The sequence below is a fragment of the Chrysemys picta genome, chromosome 13, assembly GCF_011386835.1.
Source record: "Chrysemys picta bellii isolate R12L10 chromosome 13, ASM1138683v2, whole genome shotgun sequence".
Taxonomy (NCBI): Eukaryota; Metazoa; Chordata; order Testudines; family Emydidae; genus Chrysemys; species Chrysemys picta.
The window spans coordinates 27,070,967-27,090,077 of NC_088803.1; the positions used below are offsets into that span (position 1 = coordinate 27,070,967).

Below are 19,111 nucleotides of genomic sequence, written 5' to 3' on the forward strand. Positions count from 1 at the left end.
ACAAGGGCTTGGCTGGGGAACCAGGAAGGGCTCCTCACTGCCCCTGAAAGGCTCTCCCCTCCCCACACGTTACCAACTGAGTCTCTGCTGAGACAACCTGCGTTAGAGAGGGAGATCCTGCCTGTCACCAGCAGTTAAGGCCCCGCCCACCCCACAAATACCACTGTGGTTTTTAACCAGTTCTCATCCGACTTGTGCACAACAAACATGGCTGAGTTGTGTACCTGCAGCCACTTCAGTCCCAAGCTGTTTTTCTGAGTTCTCACCCAGCCCGATGCTGGAATCCGTTTGCACCAGGGCATTGTGGGAAGAGTCTGGGCAGCTATCCCATAGTGCCTCAGCAGGAGACGCACAGAAAGCGGTGCCAGCAGCACGTGGGGCAGTGCATTCTGGGATGTCCTGCAGGACAGGGAGCTGGGAGTGAGTGGCACTAGCCATGTCAGGCCCTGGGCACACAGCAAAGGAAGAGTGGTGTAGCCTGTACCCAGACTGCAGCCCCCTGCCAGCCTCAGCCTTGGGCAGGGGTGAGCTGCAGAAGCATTAGCTAAACACTGAGCAGGTGGGTGCAGACACACAGAAGGGGGACAGCCAGCCTGGTACAAACTCAGTTGGAAGCTGTTGTGCCCACCAATAGCTAGGCACTGTGGCAAGGTGAGTAACATTTATTAGTGGAGAGAATTAGCAATAAGGTCTTCCTGGGGCAATGTTGCCTCGCAGCCCAGTTCAGTGGACACCTGCTGTGGAAGGAAGCCACCTCCCCCTCCTGCCTTCTGGAGGCCTCCAAAGACAGAGAAGCAGGACTGCAGCTCTGGCCAGGGAACGACGCTATCTCTTCCCTTACTAAAGATAAGCCAACAATGCGGCAGTGTTCCCGAGCACTAGTGCCAAACACACCAGCTCATGACATCCCTGCTGCCAGGTTTGCATGACTGTTATGCCACACTGGGGGGTTGTCTTTTAAACAGCACACAAGAGTTTATGTGGCTTCTAGAGGGACCTTGTCTGATTGCACCTGATTCTGAATTAAGCATTCCCAAGTGCCGGGCAGTTGCTAACCCTCTAATGCACCTCAGCCCACTGGCTCCACTTCTGCGCTGGCTCCCCAGGCTGCCAAGACATTTCTGACAACAGGAGCTCCACAGACCAAGCACATCCTGTAGGATCATCCCGAGTGGAATCCGCTGGTCGTGTCCATCCCAGCAAAGCAACTCCCCTCTCTGCAGGACCCAGGAGAAGTGAATGAGGGGCAGATTGCTCTTTGTGTTCTCTGAAGCTGTGTGTGACCATGAACAGGGGCACTCAACCATTGCCTGGCCAAGGACCACATGGGCAGCCTGCCCAGAGCTCGAGGGCTGTGCCCTTCCAGGAAAGCAGATTGCAGTTCTCTTCCTGTTTAATGTGGAGGCGCAGCTCACAGAGACGACGGGTCACATGGGAAGCCCCTTCTTTATTGAGCATCTGCTCTCTGGATCGAGATGGAGCATCCTGACCTGGACCTGTCACCTTGTGGGCTGGACCTCTCTCAGCATGCATTAAAAATGGGGTTAGCCGCAAGCTGCCCTGGGGAACTCCATGGGCTGCAGGTCCCCTCTGCCTTAGCAGCACTCTGCAAAGCTGAAAAACAGCCAGTCCCACCTGGCTGTGGCCTAGACCTCCCCCAGGAGGAAACCAGGTTAGCAATGGGACTGGCCATTGGAAAGTCCTCTGTAGAGTATGCCACTGGTGAATGACAGTAGCAGAGGGCGTGGTGAGCGTGCTGGCTGTTACGTGGGATCGCTGTGGTACTTGTCTTTCTCCAAGGACAGCACCCAAGCCAGCCCTGGTTCCTGAGGCTCCAGCGTTCGTTCTGCTCCCCCTGCCGAATGACAGTGGCAGTATTGTATTGGCAGGAGCACTGACGCAGGCTGCAAGGTGATGGCCCCAGGTGACAGCATTTTGCTTGTCTCAAGGGAAAGTGCAAATGCAAAACTGAGCAACTTGCAGGCGGCTGGGCTGGTAAACGTACTGGCCTGCCTCACACTGGCCGGATTTCTGCAGTACAGGCACCTCCTGGTAAAAGGGCTCGCTCTGCACAGACCTGTCCTCCTGCCTGTCTACCAGGCAGCCCTCACACAGGCAGTAGGCTTCCAGCACCCTCCGGGGATACCGGCGCGGGTCTTCGTTGACCCTGTTGGAACAAAGCAGATTAATGAGGTCACCTAATAAAATCGAGCGCTGGCCAATACACTCCAGCTAGGAATGGACTGAGCTGTTCGGAAAGGGTTAATAATGCTACTCCTCCCACACCTGCCATGTAAGGCTCTGCACCAACATTCAGGAGCTGATTGGTGGTGGCTGGGCAGCATTAGATTGAGCTCACGGAGGGGAAACTGAGGCACAGAGCGGGAGAAATGCCACAGACAGAAGTAGCTTAGTGCCTGCGGTGCACGGCAGTTCTATCCCCGCTGCGCTGCCGTTTTCAGAACTACCTGTGATAAGAAAATGCCCCTATGAGCCTGAGCCAGCTGCTGCTGGGTGGAACCTCCAGCGAGGGGGACGTGGCTGCTGGTGGGGCTCAGATGTGTTGGTTTGTTTCCTTCTCCAGGGGGTGGCTGACTGCGGAGTGGAGAGTGCCCCTGGCATGTGTCGACAGAGGGACATGTTCTAGAAGTGAGCAGGAGAGTAACAATTACCCCTGCAGAACCAGCCATCCGCCATCTCCAGGGGACGAGGAGGACATAGTTTGACTCAGGAAATGCAGCTCCACACCTGAGAGAGATGGGGGTGGGGGGCGGGGGAAGAGAAGGGGAGGGGCTCCAAGCTCTGGATCCCAGTGGCAGTGCCTGAACCCAGAGGTGACTTTTGCTGAGATGCCCTTCACTCCTCTGCCTGCGGCTTACCTGTATGACCACGGGGAGGCGCTCCTGTCCTGGAGGCGGGATGAGGTCTGGCTGACGTTCACAGGGCATGACTTCAGGTCTTGGTCAGGTAAAACATCCTCCATTGGAGCCAATAAGCTAACTCCAGGAGCAAGATGGTGGCTGAGCATGGATTCCAGCTCTGCATCGGAGGGCTCCCGGCAGGGAATGTGGGCACCGAACGTCTGACAAAAGGCGAAACCCAGCAGAATTTGGGCAGCCGCTTCCACCTGCGGAACAAACACAGGGGGAAAGTGAGTTCGCTCGGAGAAGCTCCCAGGGATCTGGGGAGGCTGAGCAGGTAGGAGGCATCTATTGTACCACCTGAAGGAGCTTTCCGTTGCTCGCTGTTTAGGAGCCTTGGAGGAGCTAGGCCACCATGCTGAGTGAGTTCAGTACCTAAGTAATGGGGGCTCTTGCTCCTAAGCCACTTAGGCACTTTTGAAAGTGTTACCCCAACTGAGCTGCAGTGAAGAGGCCTGGAGGGGCAGGAAGGAGTGGGTTGCCCTGGCCAGGTCTCGCTCTTCTGACCGGACAGAGAGAGAAGTGGGCGTTCTTTGCCCCCATGCTGCCATCTGCAAATGTGGCCCATAGTCCTTCTCAGACCATTGTTAAACACATTTAACAGGCCAGGTCCCCATGCAGAACCTAGAGGCACCTGCTCCCAACCTGGGACCATGCTGACAGCTGCCGGATAGTCCTGTGCTGGCCCATTGCAGACGTGTGGGTGGCTTTACACACGGTAGCTAACTCATGGTAGCTGGCTGCCTGACATGATTTTTTTGTTTTCGTGACCTTTCCAATGGTCCTCATGGCATTTCATTTGCCTAATGAAACCAGGCAGGTTTCACCTGGTGTCAGGTTTGGCTCCGGAAGTTCTGCCCGGCTCTGGCCGATCTGACCCGACTTGGCAAGTTACAGGCCTGGCAGTGTTGGCTGGGAGAGAACCCTCGCAGGAAGGGGACCTGACCACGCCAAGGTGCTGACCAAAATAAAATGTAATTGGGGGAGCAGGGGGTGAACCCGTTTTACTTAAACCTTAAACAAGTGTCGGGGGTGGTTAGGCAAAGATCCTCACGTGGGCCGGGCACTGTGTGGTGATTATCAGTCGTATGAGAGCTCGTGTGACACCACCGCTTAGATCAATGTGCCCTTTCCAATGCAAATGTCACAAGTAGCAATAAAGGGGGGCAGATGCACAGATGAGCTGTGCTAGGAGCGGGATTTTCCTTAGCTAAATACGAGTGTCTCAGCCTTTTGTGGCATCAGTGTGCCTTTAAGGCATGGTGGGGGATGGGTAGAGTCTCCAGAGAGGCCCCTTTGCCTGAGCACAGAAGGGGTTTCCTCCTTTAATACAGGTCCAGAGTGCAGATGAGATAGCACTCAGGGGGGAGTCGCTGCAGGGCATTTCCTTGTTGCAGTGCAGTGGGCTGGTCCGGCTCTGAATGGAATTTGCATGTCCGAAGTGTATTTCCTGGAGTGGGAACAGGTTGCAGCTAGCTGGGCAGTTGCATCAATTTCTCTAACCTGCCCTCTGGGGCCAGTCTTGCCCTCTCTTTAAGCCAGTGTGAGTTTTGCATTGACGTCTATTGGAGCAGGATTGGGCACTTCAGTTTTTACAGGCGGGGGGTGGGGGGCAGGAAGCAAATGGATGCTCTGTTTGGCTAGTGCCCAAGGGATATTGAGGATATAACTTGTAGCGGTTCACGGGCTGCAGTAGGGGCTGGCCCCTGGGTGGGGGATGAAAGGGAGGGAGAGAGGGTCGGTGCATCCTCCCACACCTGGGCTAGTTGCAAGTTGCCCCTCCAATAAGAAGCAGTGTGGTCCAGTGGCGAGGGGACGAGGTCTCAGGAGATGTGGGTCCTAGTCCTGGCTTTGCCAGTGGCCTGCTGGGGGACCTTGGGCAAGTCCCTTCCATGCCCCATGCCTCCGGGGGCTGTTGATCCTGCCCTCCTTTGAGAGCTCCGGGTGCCAGGGCTCTGCAGAGCGAGGTATTATGAAGAGGGCATTAGCCCCAGTGCCCGCGCTGCTCGGGAAGCTGAGGGAGGAGCTTCCTTCCTCTCGGTGCAGGATCTCCATGGGGCTCTGTTCTCTTCTGGACAAGTTGCCCATTGACACTAGCAGGAGTCACACGCTTGCGGAGAGGACAAGAGCCCTGTCGGTAATTCCCAGCCTTCACTGGCTGGGCTGGCCCTTGATGGCAAGTCATCCGATGCTGAAGCTGGCACGTGACACTGCCGCAGAAAGACGCGGCTGTTTTCTCAGCCGGCCTTTGCAGTGAGATCCACGGCTGCAGAGCTGAGCTGGGCCCATCGGTGCTTTCTGTGCCCACTTCACTGAGAGAGAAATGTGCTAGGTCTTCCTTGGATCTGCCGGCCTCTTAGCTAACTGGGCGGCAGCCCAGCCCTGTGCAGGCTGCATCCGTTAGCAGGGGAGGTTTCCCACTCCACTCCCTGAGCCCAGAGGGTCACATTGGCTGAATTCACTCAGCTGCTTGAGTTCAGATCTTGCACACTTCATCAGCTGGGCTGCACATACCTGCTGGTGAATTCCCCTGGGCTTTGCCCGCTCGGGCCTCGGTTCATTGCTGAAGAAAGCTGTGTAATGGGCTGGATCCCCCGCTTCATTTATGAATCACATTTGTGCAGCATTTGCTGAGTCATCTGTCTGTCTGCCCTGGGGCGTAGGGAGTGGTGGGCTCACTGCTCAGGCCAGGATTTGGCTTGTAACCATAACCACACCTGCACCAAGCCCTGGGCCACGTTGGGGGAAGGGCTGCACTGCTACCGGTAGCAGTTCTGCCTTTCAGATCAGAGCACTGCACAGTGATGAGTCCCCACCAAAGGGCAGCTGGCTCCAGCAGAGCAGTTAGCTTATTCTACTCATTTAAAACTGCAGGACTCAGAAAACAAAGCTGCCACAGTTGCACAGCTCCATCCACCCGGAGAAACAGCAGTTTGGTAGCTACTTTACCTGTTTTTTCATAAGCCCCCCTCCATAACTACACAAGCAACCAGCAAGGTAGTGCTGCCCCCGCTCCAGGCAGCGACTGCTGCTTTGGGGTGGGTGACTTACTAAGTCACTAGGCTGCATTGTTTCACCAGCTGATCGCTAATGATCTTATTTTCCAGCTGAGGCAGCCAGGATCCAGCCGCTGTGTGGGAGGGGATCTCTGTGGAGACACAGTTCCTAGGAGCCAACATTTTAGGCTGACGTTTCAAAGCAGCCTAAGGGAGTCAGGCACCCAAATCCTGTTGAGCGTCAGTGAGAGTTGGGTGTCCGAGTCCCATACAGCCCCTCTGAAAACCCCAACTTTAAAGAATGATTCTGTTTGCATTTGCTGTGTTGTTCTATGTACACTCGCCTCCACACATTTCACCCCGTGTGCTAGTTCACACCCACTCCAGTTACTCTGTGCTTTGTTTCACACCCTGTGCTGACCCTGTGTGCTCTTTCACGTACACTGTGTCCCACTTTCGATACATACTGATCCTGGGAACTGCCTGTTCGCACTCAGACGTAGGCAGATGAGCAACGGAGAGTGGTGTGTACTGGTGTAAAAGTTGCAAACAAAACCACACATCTCCACTTGTCATTCCTATCGTGTTTGAGCTCTGCTAGCATTAGAACTAACAGAGCAATAGTTCACAACTCAGACACCCCTGGGAACCCCAGCAATCTGCTCTCCCTTAGCCCAGGGGGAAAGGGACTGGTCACAGAACTGGGATGAAATTGACACATGACAGATGTTCAGGACACAAAGCTAATATCTGGAATGAATGTGAGATCTTCCATGCTGAGAGCTCACAAAAGGCATCGCAAATCTGTACAGGGCTCCCTTTGCCGCCTCGCCCAGCAGAATTGCTCATTGCCGTTCATTTCATTGGCAGGTGGATCAGGGCACTACAGCAATGGCCAAATGACACCATAGTTGAGGAAAGAAAGTGAAGAAGAATGAGAAATCCCAGGGGAAAAGCCAAGGGTGTCTTAGGTCAGAACGTAACTATCCCCAGTCGGCACTAAACAACATAACAGGGCGTAAGTCTCCACCTAGCGCCAGCCTCTGCTCCCCTCCCGTACACTGAGTAGCACCGTATCTCAGGACAGTCAGTGGGCCGCTCCTGGCCTAAGTGCTGCTCCTCATGACTAAGGGGCTCAGAGCCTGGCTTTTGGTAACTGCCTGATGGGCCTTCCTATGCTTTACACCTACTACCTGACACAGACACTCACTCCATGGGCCCTGACCTCTGCTGATAGCGATTCCCCAAATAGAAAGCTCTGGCCTGCAAAGTCAGGGGATTTCCCTCTTTCTGATCTTCCCTAGGGGCAGCTTCACTCTCCAGTGCACACTTTTAAGGCTGGATGATTAATAGTCAAACAGCGCCAGAGCCCCTGGCATGGGGGAGAGAATGGAGGGCCCAGGACTGTGGAGGAGAATATGGCAGATATGGGGACACACACAGAGCCCCTGCCGTGGGGGAGAGAATTGGGGACCTTGGAATGGGTGGAAGAGGAAAGGGGGGGGTAAGAGGAAAGGGAGGAATGGGGGCAAAGACAGAGCCCCTGACACTGGGGGGAGGGGAGGAATAGAGGATTCTGGAATGGGGGAAGGGGGCCCCACATAGCCTCAGCAGAGGGGAGGGGGAGAACGTGGAAATGTTGGAAGAGGAGACACTCTTATTCCTAAACAATTACCCTGTCCCCTTTGGAGCTGAGTTTTAGGGGGTGTGGGAACGTCAGTGTAATTTACAAAGATCTCTGATGCTACAGGGGACCCCAGCTACTCACCTTTAGATGCATGGTTGTTCCCACCTTAGTTGATTTCACACGGGAGTGGGGAAGGTTTCTTCTGTCCCTCTGAGAGAAAAGAGGCTGGTAAACAATAGACCAGGAGCACCAGGCCTTTGTGAAGGTGACCCCGCCGGGCTGGCCTGGAATGGGAGGTTCAGAAGGCGACGAGATTGGGAAGAAAATCTCTTTGCGTCCTTCCCCTCAGGAACCCTGCCCTCAAACAGGTTCTCACTGCACAGGGAAGCATCAGACACGCCTCCCTCCCCACAGATACCTGGCACTGCAACCTGGAAACAGCCATTCGTCAGTGACTCACTGACCGGGAATGTGTGCGGATGCCATGGGGCAAAGGGTTAGGCCTGGTCTAAGCAGTTGTCCTGGTATAACCATATAGGTTAGAGGCATGTTTTATTTATTTATTTTTTAACCAAAGCAATTATACCACTGCAGCCCCCTATACCACCATAGCCCCCAGTGGGGATGCGGTTATACTGGTACAAAGGTGCCTTATACTGGTATAGTTATTCCTAAGGTGGCCACTCATGAGTTCCTGGAATCTCAGACGTTCCAGCACTTCTGGGAACAGCACGGGCATGCCTCCGCCTGTGTGACTCAGCCCCCGACAACATGATCTCTCGCATGCAGTGTGAGGTCACGCTGGTGGGGGTGGAGCGGTGCACTCTTCCAAAGGGCGCCCCCTGACTGATACTGGAGAAAACCATGGCTGGGAACAAACCAGCCAAAAAGAGGACCGTCCGGTATAAAACCAGACAAGTGGCCTCCCTATCAATTCTCCGTCCGATTCGGGAGAACTGAGGGTCCATCTACCCTGCAAATAAAATCTGCAGCAGCACATCTCAGAGCCCGGGTATGCTGACTCAGGCTCAGGGCCGGCTCTAGATTTTTTGCTGCCCCAAGCAAAAAAAATTTTGCCTACCCCCCCACTGCACCCTCCTGCCGCCCCAGCCCTGGGTCACTGGTAACTCGCTCCCAGGCCGGGTCATTCAGCAGGAATTTTGGATGTGCACAGAACACAGACAGGATTGGTTCCCCTGTGGTTACAGAACTGCAGTAAAGTGGAACAATTTTCAGCTTGTGTGATTGGAGGCTATCTAGATGCATATTATAAGACTGTTCTACATAAATGAGGAAAAGTTGAGGTGCCTTTATTATTCTTTTGTTCCATTCTTTGTTTCTATGGGGAATTTGCCAATGCAATATCACTGTCTTCCTTTTAAACAAATAAAACTAAAACTTTATAATAATAATAATAATAATAAAAAGCAATGACTGTTGAAAATAGCAATTCCAGTCCTAATAACCACAGGGAAGCATTTCTTGCTCAATTTATTCTACTTTTTCTACAGCAAGTTACAGTGGATCAGTATATTTGATTTGGGAGAAATGAAGTAACAGCTGCCCAAATTGAGCTTGAGCACTCCTGAATGTTGAGGGTGTTCAAATCTGGAAAAGAAAAGTCAATTTCTGCTTCCATGGCTCAGAAGTGGAAATCCACCTACGTGCCTGGTACTGTAGCTAAAGCTGCCCAGTCTAGTAGAGCCTCCTCTCCCTTACTTTTCATTTTAAATTCTAGTGGGCTCCACGTACCTCCCTTGCTAGGCTTCAGATAGAGAGGTGCACTGTCCATTTAGTCCACCCAATTCTTTCTTTTGGGGAGAGCCCAGGGCTGGGGTGGCAGAAGGTGCCGGGGGGGGGGGGAAGAAGAGCCCAGGGCTGGGGCGGAGGAGATGCAGGTGGGGGCCAGAGCTGGGGCAGCAGGGGGTGCGGGTGGGGGGAGAGCCCAGGGCTGGGGTGGCAGGAGATGCGGGGGGGGGGGGGGGGAGAGCCCAGGGCTGGGGCGGCAGGAGGTGCAGGTGGGGGCCAGAGCTGGGGCAACAGGGGGTGCGGGTGGGGGGGGGGGGAGAGCCCAGGGCTGGGGCAGCAGGGGGTGCGGGTGGGGGCCAGAGCTGGGGTGGTAGGGGGTGCGGGTGGGGGGGGAGAGCCCAGGGCTGGGGCAGCAGGGGGTGTGGGTGGGGGCCAGAGCTGGGGCGACAGGGGGTGCGGGTGGGGGGGGGAGAGCCCAGGGCTGGGGCAGCAGGGGGTGTGGGTGGGGGCCAGAGCTGGGGTGGCAGGGGGTGCGGGTGGGGGGGGGAGAGCCCAGGGCTGGGGCAGCAGGGGGTGCAGGTGGGGGCCAGAGCTGGGGCGGCCAGGGGTGTGGGCGGGGTAGAGTCCAGGGTTGGGGCAACACAAGGGTGTGGGGGGAGCCCAGGGCTGGGGTGGAGGGCCGCAAAAAACCTAGAGCTGGCTCTGTTCCTACCATTCACAGCAAGCTGCAGCATGAGGTTTCAGTTCCACTCCTTCCCCTCCCTTTCCTGTTAATTGCGGCCAAGGGAATGCTGGGAAATGTAGTTCTTTCCCTGCTCCAGGGCTGGCTCTATAGGCAGGGAGCTAACCAAGGAACTAGAGCTCCCAGGGCCCCCTGTTGTAGGGTTACCATATTTTGTGCCTCCGAAAGGAGGACACGCCACGGGGCCCCGGCCCCGCCCCCAGCCCCGCCCACGCCCCCCCGCCCCAACTCCGCCCCCTCCCCAAAGTCTCCGCCCCCTCCCCTGCTTCCCGCGAACATTTAATTCGCTGGAAGCCTGAAGCAGGTAAGGGGGGGTGTGGGGGGAGGAGGCGCGGCCCAGGCTGGCCCCCCCCGGCGGCTCCAGCCTGGGTCGGCTCGGGCCCTGGGGTGCCGGCCCCGGCCCCCGGCCGACCACCCGCGGCCCGCCCAGCACTGCCGGCCCCCGGCGGCCCAGCGCACCCCCCGGCGGCCCGGCCCCACGACCCCGGACCAGCTCCCGGCCCCGCGGGCCCGGCCCCCCGGCGGCCCGGCCCCGCAGCCCAGCGCACCCCCCGGCGGCCCGGCCCCGCAACCCCGGACCGGCTCCCGGCCCGGCCCCCCGGCTCCCGGCCCCGCGGCCCAGCGCACCCCCCAGCGGCCCGGCCCCGCGGGCCCAGACCGGCTCCCGGCCCGGCCCCGCGCGCCCGGCCCGGCACCATGCCCCCGGCCCCGCGACCCCGGCCCGGCCCCGCACCGGCCCCGGCCAAAGAGGCCCCGGCCGAGCCCTCCCTCCCTCCCGATTTTCCCGGACATGCCCGGCTTTTGGGGATTTCCCCCCGGACGGGGATTTGAGCCCCCAAAAGCCGGACATGTCCGGGAAAATCCGGACGTATGGTACCTGTTGGTTCTCAGCTCCCATGCTGGATTCTTGTGCCCCTGCAAATTTGCCGCCCCAAGCACCTGCTTGCTTTGCTGGTGCCTAGAGCCAGCCCTGCTCAGGCTTGTGGGTAGGGTTGCTAGGTGTCTGGTTTTCAACCAGAAAGCCCAGTCAAAAAGGGACCCTGGCGGCTCTGGTCAGCCCTGGTGACCAGACCATTAAAAGTCTGGTTGGCCGCCTGCAGCAGGGCTGGCAGGCTCCCTACCTGGCGGGGGGGGGGGGGCTCCGTGCACTGCCCCCACCCCAAGTGCCAGCTCCACATCTCCAATTGGCCAGGAACCGCGGCCAATGGGAGCTGCAGGGGCGGTGCCTGGCTGCCCCATACATAGGAGCTGAGGGACATATTGCAGCTTCCGGGGAGCCCACCAAGGTAAGCGCCACCCGGAGCCCACTCCCCACACCCCCTCCCACAGCCCAATCCCCTTCCTGAGCCCCCTCCTGCACCCAAACTCCCTCCCAGAGCCCACACCCTGAAGCCCCTCCTGCACCCCAACCTCTGCCCCAGCCCTGAGCCCCCTCCTGCACCTAAACTCCCTCCTAGAGCCTGCACCCTGCACACCTCCACCCCCCCCCAACCTCCTGCCTCAGCCTGGAGCCCCCTCCCACACTCTGAACCCCTCAGCCCCAGCTGGGAACCCCCTCCTGCACCCCAAACTTCTCATCCACAACCCCACCCCAGAGCCTGCACCCCAACCTCCTGCCCCAGGCCGGAGCCCCCTCCTTCACCGCAACCTCCTGCCCCAGCCAGGTGAAAATAAGTGGGTGAGTGAGGGTGGGGGAGAGCGAGTGACAGAGGGAGGGTAGGATGGAGTGAGTGGAGGCCTCAGGACAGGGGCAGGACAAGGGTGTTCGGTTTTGGGTGATTGGAAAGTTGGCAACCCCACTTGTAGGGCTCACACTAAAATACAAGTATAGACATTCCTGCTCGGCTTGGAGTGCCGGCTCTGAGGCCCTAGGGTGGCCACCTGTCCCTTATTTCAAGGAACGTCCCTTGGCCCTTTGAAATATTACATTGAAGCTGATGATAATTGCACTGTACACTTGAGGGCAGTAGAAATGTGCACTTGGTAGAAAAATACATGCTATGCTCAGGGAAGTGTTTCCCTTAAAGCAAAGTATCTTCCCTTATTTTCCATTTGGTTTTCCCTCGTTTCCATCCCTTACTCATCCTTGCCAGGTCTCGGAGCCTGGGCTCCAGCCCGAGCGGGAGCATCTACACAGCTATTTTTAGCCCCGTAGCGTGAGCCTGAGTCAGCTGACCCTGGCTCTGAGGTTCACTGCTGTGGGGTGTGTTTTGCAATGTAGACTTATCCGGCAGCTCACTGGGGGTGTTGGACCTGTATAACTAGACAAGCATCACTCTGGTGTGTAGTCAAGGCCTTCGTTTGTAAAATGCAGATAGGTCAGGGGCAAGTATGCTTTACTGAGGGGTGCGCTGGCACCTTGCTCAGAACCTGAGGGCTGCAGCTTGCTTGTTTGCATTACATGGAGCAGATTGTAACTTCACTGGTCTTCAGCACCGAGGCGTGGACTGGGCCCTGCAATCTATACACACCCAGGCATATTGAAGGCAAGCCCAGCGGCAGGACACACAGAAAGCCGGCTTGGCCACCACTGCTATAGCTCAGGAATCCATATCCTCGAAGGAAGGACTGGAGAGGGAGGAAACATATGCTTGTTATTCAGGCGCTCGGCTAGGAATCAGGACATCTGCATTCAATTCCCAGTTCTAATCAAAACATCCTGTGTGACCGTGGGCAAGTCACTGGCCTTCTCTATGCCTCAGTTGCCTTGTGGGGAGAATAATGCTTCCTTATGCCTAGTCTTTGTCTATAGAGACCATAAGATCTTCGGGGCAGGGTCTGTTTCACATTATGGGGCCCTGATCTCACTGTAGGCTCTAGGTCAGTGGTTCTCAGCCCGTGGGCTGCTTGAGGCCCAATCAGCACACAGCTGCAGCTCATGTGACATCCTCAGGGCCAAACAGGCGGTGTGGTTTATATATATATGTATATATAGTGTAGATGTGGCCCACATAACACACAGAGAGCTGCATATGCAGCCCACAGTGGTAAATAGGTTGAGAACCACTGCTCTAGGTGCTTCTGAAACGGAGATAAGTAATACTATTAACCCTTTACCCCACTCGGCGTTCTTCGGCCTCCAGAAACACGCTTTCCACTTAGCCAGCCCTGCTCAGCCTTTTCAGTCTGGAGGTTTTCACAGAGTGTGAATGTGTCCTCTCAGCACAAGCCCCAGGCTGGGATGGAAATGGTTTGTTCTGGATCCATGAAATGAAAATCAGTCAAACGGAACACCCAGGGTCTCAGCCCGATGCAGATTAGAAATGAAAGGCAAAGCAGAAGGAAAAGAGCTCCAAACCTGTCATGAGAGAGGTGTTTCCTTTGAGCACCTGTCAAAGCAAAGTGTCCATGTGATGATTCCTTGGTAAGACGGAGTCACTGAGCCAGATTCTTCTTCACCTCGCACCTTTTACACCTGTGCAGAAGGGGTGTCAATCCTTGTCATTCTGTTTCAGTCGCATTTTACAGGGCACCGGAGCAGCTGTCTCAGACTAACTTGTAGTCCCTCCCCTCTTCCTTCCCGCGGAGCAGCAGCGCTGTCTGTAGTTAGCACACCTTTGGGTCAAGCGTTGTGAATGGAATGGGGAGAGTGAAATCCAGTCCTGAGGCTGAGTCACTGGACTGCAATGAGTTTTTGAGGTGATCGGTATATTTGTGTGGCAGACCCTGAAATGTATCCACAGTCGGCTCTGCCCATTCCTAGATCCCAAAGCCAGAAGGGACCGTTGTTGTGACCATCTAGTCAGACCTCCTGCATAACGCAGGCCAGAGAGCTGCCCCAAAATAATTCCTAGAGCAGCTCTTTTAGAAAAACATCCCATCTTGATTTTAAATTTGCCAGTGCAGGAGAATCCACCACAATCCTTGTTCCAGTGCTTAACTATTCCAACCGTCAAAAACGTATGCCTTATTTCCAAGATGTCTCTCCTGCGTGTCCTGCGTTGTGACATCTTCCTACATCAGGATGAAGTCTAACAAACCCAGTCTGTAAACCTCCAGAGCTTGGGATTACAACCCAACAGCCCTGTTGTGTATGAAAGGGCTGTAATGTACTGGACTTGGCCCTTAGCAAAACTGCCCTTATATCCGCTTCTTAGGATCGGAGCGGAAAGGAGAAAACAAAATGGTTAGTGTGCAACAGTGATCAGACGCCAAGGGCAGCAGCGTCCTTGGGCTGCTGGAGCAAGGAACCAAGATGTCGTGTTTCTCAAACTTGGTTTTGGTTTCAGGGAACTTTATGCCTAGTGCAGTTTTCAAGCACCAAACCGGACATTTAGAGACAGAATTTTCAAAAGACCTCAGCCCATCTAGTGCATGTTGGATACTGAGACCTTTTGAAAATCGGGCTTTAGTAGAGAATGCTGAGAGGGCACTGTGGACAGTGGAGATTCCATTTCACAAAGGGTCTGGAGATTTTGAACTATGGCTTCATTCCAAATCAGAAAATCAAAAATTTTGAAATTCTCCATGAAGGGAAATTCGGGGGGGGGGGGGGGGGGGAGGGGGAGGACAAAAGGGGGAAATTGCTTTGGATCACTTACAATGTTTTATTTTGACAAAATCTAAATGTTTTGTTTCATCTTTATTTTGTCTTTTTAAAAATGTTGCATTATATCACTATATCTAATTAGATATAAACAACATGGTTAACAAGACAAAAAGAAAAGTCATTTCAAAACAAAAAAGTGGAAACATTTTGTGCTGAAAATGTCTAAATGGGACATTTTGATGTTATTGGAACTTTTAAGAAAACGTCCTAATTGAAATTCCAGATAAATCAACCCAATTTCAAGAAGCTTTCCAATGAATGTGGGTCTGTCTAAGTTTGTCCACCCTGGTTTAGTGTTGATCACTTGGAAATCTGGTACCGAGTTCTCTGGGAAACCTGGCTCTCAGGGACAAAGTTTTCAAACGATGGGGCTTAAGCTATGCCCTTAAATGATACCTGTGAGCAGGTCACCCAATGGACCTGTTCCTATAATGCCTTGTGCCCAGGCTGGAGGTGTGTGTGTGTGTTGGGACCTGGGAAGGAACTGGCTTAGAGGTAGAGCAGGTGATATAGGGGTGTGTGTGTGTGTACATTGTGTATAAAAAGCACTGCTCTGCCCTCTAGTGGACGGATTCAGAACTGCCCAGATCTGCAAGCTCTCTAGGGCAGTGGTTCTCAAACTTTCCAGACCAGCGCCGGCTCCAGGCACCAGCTTACCAAGCAGGTGCTTGGGGCGGCCACTTCGAAGAGGGGCAGCACGTCCAGCAATTCGGCGGACGGTTTCTCACTCCCGCTCGGAGCGAAGGACCTTCCGCCGAATTGCCGCAGCAGATTGCGATCGCGGCTTTTTTTTTTTTTTTGGGGCTGCTTGGGGCGGCCAAAACCCTGGAGCCGGCCCTGTTCCAGACCACTGTACCCCTTTCAGGAGTCTGATTTGTCTTGCCTACCCCCAAGTTTCACCTCACTTAAAAACGACTTGCTTACAACATCAGACATAAAAATACAGAAGTGTCCCAGCGCACTGGTACTGAACCATTGCTCACTTCCTCATTTTTACCATGTCATTATAGAATAAATCAATTGGAAGATAAATATTGTGCTGTACTTACATTTCAGTGTATAGGTCATAGAACAGTATAAGCAAGTCAGTGTATGAAATTTTAGTTTGTACCGATTTTGCTAGTGCTTTTTATGTAGCCTGTTAAACTAGGCAAATATCGAGATGAGTTGATGTACCCCCTGGAACACCTCTGCGTACCCCCAGGGGTACACGTCCCCCTGGTTAAGAACATGAAGACAAGGAATGTTTCTGTTCCGTGGTCCCAGCTGGGCAGCTGTGGAGGCTGATGCTAAGGGTCCATTTTGAGATGCAAGCAAAAACGTGCTGTATTTGAATCAGCTGCTTAGTTTGCAAATCAAGAATCTTTTACTGCTAAGCCACCTCTGCCAACTGCGCCCCTGGGCCGTCCTGTCTCACCACCCAGAGCCGAGCGTTAGTCCGCGTGGAGGGGACGGGAGTGTATTCTCTCCTTTGTGAATTCACCCTGGTGGGTTCAAAATGCGACTGCAGCAGCTGATTTTGCCGAGCGCTCCTGGACGAGCGAAGGGCTGTAGTTAGGGTGACATGCCCGTCAGCTCCCGAGGTTACTGCACCTCTGACCTCTTGGCCTCCTCGAGGGCACCCCCTGGGGTCTCAGGCCTCTGGCTGTTAACTTCCTTGGGGCGGGGTCCCATGACTCGTGCTTTAGACTGGGGATTTAGGCTGCCGTTCCCTGTGGTCTAACTTCCGTTCGGCACCTGCCATCCTGGTCTCTCAGGGTTCACCAGGGGCCAGCCAGCAGAGCAGTGGTTACTCAGAACAAAGGCACTACAGAGAAAACAGATTCTGAAAACACTGCACAGTTCCTATGCATGCCCAGCTTCCCTGTCGTCACCCATCCTTCCCCTTGAGAGCCTGGCAGGTTTCCAAGCACTTCAGGACCTGTTCCTCTGGTCACAGTCACATGTCAGTCAGTATTTGTGGGCATGACCTCCCTCCCTCCTCCGCCAGGCTGGTCACTTTATACCACTGGTGGACAACCTGCGGCCCATGGGCCACACGCGGCCCATCAGGGTAATCCGCTGGCGGGCTGCCAGACTGTTTATTTACATGTGCACGGCTGCCAGCAGCTCCCAGTAGCCACGGTTCACTGTTCACAGCCAGTGGGAGCTGCGGGAAGCGGCGCGGGCCACAGGTTGCCCATCACTGCTTTATAATGTTCTCACATCTTTGTTTGCCAGGCCTCTTTCACCAGGTCAAACCAGTCTGTGAGATTTCCCTGGGGGCCAGACTTCTTCAGACTTGTCCTGCCCATGGATTTGCATCGATTACCCTCTCACCCCCCCCCCCCCCCAGTGAGTTCATCACCTGCAGGGAGCCCTGTTTCCCCCCCCCTCCCCCCAGAACACAATCCTTAGCCCACGGAGATACAGATAACTCTCACAAAGCTCATTTAATGGGCTTTGCCTAGTCCACGTGTCTACAGTGTCTCTCACAGCCCAGCAGCAGCAGAGCTCCTTGTGCTACTTGCCCTGTGCCCAGAACTACACAGCTTAGGCCCTTGTAGCATTTTCCCATTGGACTCCGAGGGAACGGTGGCTTTTTTGACCCAGAGATTTGTACTCCTGTGAGATATCACATGCAGCCTTTGGACTCTGGGCAGTGCCGGGGGTGGAGGGGCAAACGCCATGCCCAGGAATCGCACATGGAGGATAGGGCAGATGTTCTGTGGGGTGGGGGGGATGCCATGGGGGGGCAGAAGGGAAAAGTTCCAGGGGGAGGTGAGCACCATGCCTATGGCCAGGGGATGGCAATTGGAAGTGGAGCCATGTGTCAGGAAAGGGGGAGAGGGAAGCCACACGTTAGGGAGGGGCTGTGCATGGGAAAGGGGGCAGCACTGTGGGGTGGAGCGGGGCCAAGGGGACAGTGCTCCATGGGCAGGTGCTGTGCACTGGGGACAGGGATAGTACTTGGGCAGGGGGCAGCGCTCTGGGGGAGGGGGGTGAGCCTGGGCCACGAGAAGGGGGCAATGCTCCTGCATTGTCCATGTTCCAACAAATGTACCTCCAGGTTAACTCACATCTCCCTGGGTTTCATGGCATTTCCTTCCTTTCCCCTCACCTCCCCAACAGGCTGCATTCAACACACCCCTGTCTGGAGCTCCCACCAGCTCTGTGCCCATCAGCATCACCCACAGCCCAGTGCCAGCTTCCAGTTGGCCCTGAGCAAGGACTTCATCAGCAATGGGACAGCTGCCCTGGCTGGTGAGCTCAGCCTCAGTGTCCCAGATCAAGGAGGGGTCAGGTGGCTATAATGCCCCATGTGGCACTGGGCTGCCATACAGGACAGTGAGTTGCAGATGCGGGCACCTCTGTGTGCATGTGATGCACCTGCGATGACCTGCCCAAGAACGAGTTACTATCGTGTATTGCAGGGCCCTGGGCCCCAAGCGTTAGCAGAGGGAGCAGGGAGTTGCCTTGTCATCCCATCCTGCTTCCAGAGAGCTGGGACTGGACTGTGTGCTGCCTTTGCCTGTAGCGGGGCTGACTATGGAATCAGTTCCCCCTGCAGAGCCCGGCCCAGCTGCACGGCTATTCCACGGCAGTCGTTTGGGTTCCTTGGACTGACACATGGCTTGGGCCAGAGCTTTTTTGCCTGGCTACAATCTGAGCCCTCCTGGCTGAGCTACTCGCCAGCTGTAAGGCCGTGGTTTAAGGTTGGGGAAAGGGAAGGCTGGAGAACAGGCCAGCCTGCCCGAGGAAGAGAGGCTGCAAACCCTTCAGAGTTACTCGCAGGGAAGGTTGCTGACCCAAGGGCCTGGGTAGGGTGCAGCTATTCCTCCTTGCTGTGGATGGGCAGCATAGCTGACCCAGCATGTCCCTGCCAAACGGGAACCACCCATGACAGTTAGACAGCAGGGTGCTGGAGGGAATATTACCTGCAGGGGCAAAGTTCTTGTAAACATTCCAAAAATGAATGGTCTGGGGGCCCCGCTGGAAGTGTTTGGTGATGTAATACTCCTCCCCCCCCCATACAGAAACAACAGCTATGTTATTGTGATAGACGTGTCCCTTAGGTACTTATCCAGGCCGGACATGGTGGTGTCATGTGGTAGCAAGGTATGCCAATGCCAGGTCCTTGGACCCACGTCTGAACAACCTTTGGTGCAAGCGAAAAGATCACAAACATGTACATAAGTTGGCAAGACAAGTTTGAAAGAAAAGATGACCAAACTCAAATTGTAGCTGTGCAGAAGGTTTCTTTGACACAAATTACCACTAATTTATTTTAAACACCAAAACCAAATTCCTCTCATACAAATGGTTTATTTGACACACATGATTAAGGCTCATTACTTAAAGAATGTTGGCCTTGCATTTTATATTGATAAACGAACAGATGATTCATTGACACACCTTTTAAATAATATAGTCATTATACTAGAAGCCAGGTATCCTATTGCACACGATGGTGCTAGCAGAACACGAATAGCCAATGGGCTCCTTCTCAGCGATGGGCAATACAACAGTATATATGTGTCTAGCCTT

The 19,111-nt window shown here is 54.8% G+C and overlaps 1 protein-coding gene across 2 annotated transcripts; it reads right to left on the reverse strand.

The window, feature by feature from the left end:
- Nucleotides 1–592: 592 nt before the first annotated feature.
- On the reverse strand, nt 593–10,089 carry LOC101954010 (interleukin-17D-like). Of its 2 annotated transcripts, XM_065565699.1 has the most exons (4): nt 10,006–10,089; nt 7,686–7,754; nt 2,880–3,127; nt 593–2,167 (listed from the first exon to the last, which is right to left on the reverse strand). In XM_065565699.1, the coding sequence occupies exons 1-4, from the start codon at nt 10,006–10,008 to the stop codon at nt 1,945–1,947; spliced, it is 543 nt and encodes a 180-aa protein (XP_065421771.1). In that variant the 5' UTR covers nt 10,009–10,089; the 3' UTR covers nt 593–1,944. The 2 variants fall into 2 exon arrangements, with proteins under 2 accessions (XP_065421771.1, XP_005295463.2); XM_005295406.4 differs by lacking the exon at nt 10,006–10,089 and having other exon boundaries at nt 648–2,167; nt 7,686–8,736.
- Between the last annotated feature and the right edge of the window lie 9,022 nt (nt 10,090–19,111).

Excerpts from the sequence above, each read along its gene's own strand:
- LOC101954010 (XM_065565699.1), bottom strand. Across the intron at positions 3,128-7,685 it reads GAACAACCATGCATCTAAAG|GTGGAAGCGGCTGCCCAAAT; the intron begins GTGAGTAGCTGG and ends TTTGTTCCGCAG. Across the intron at positions 2,168-2,879 it reads GCCTCCCCGTGGTCATACAG|GGTCAACGAAGACCCGCGCC; the intron begins GTAAGCCGCAGG and ends TTGTTCCAACAG.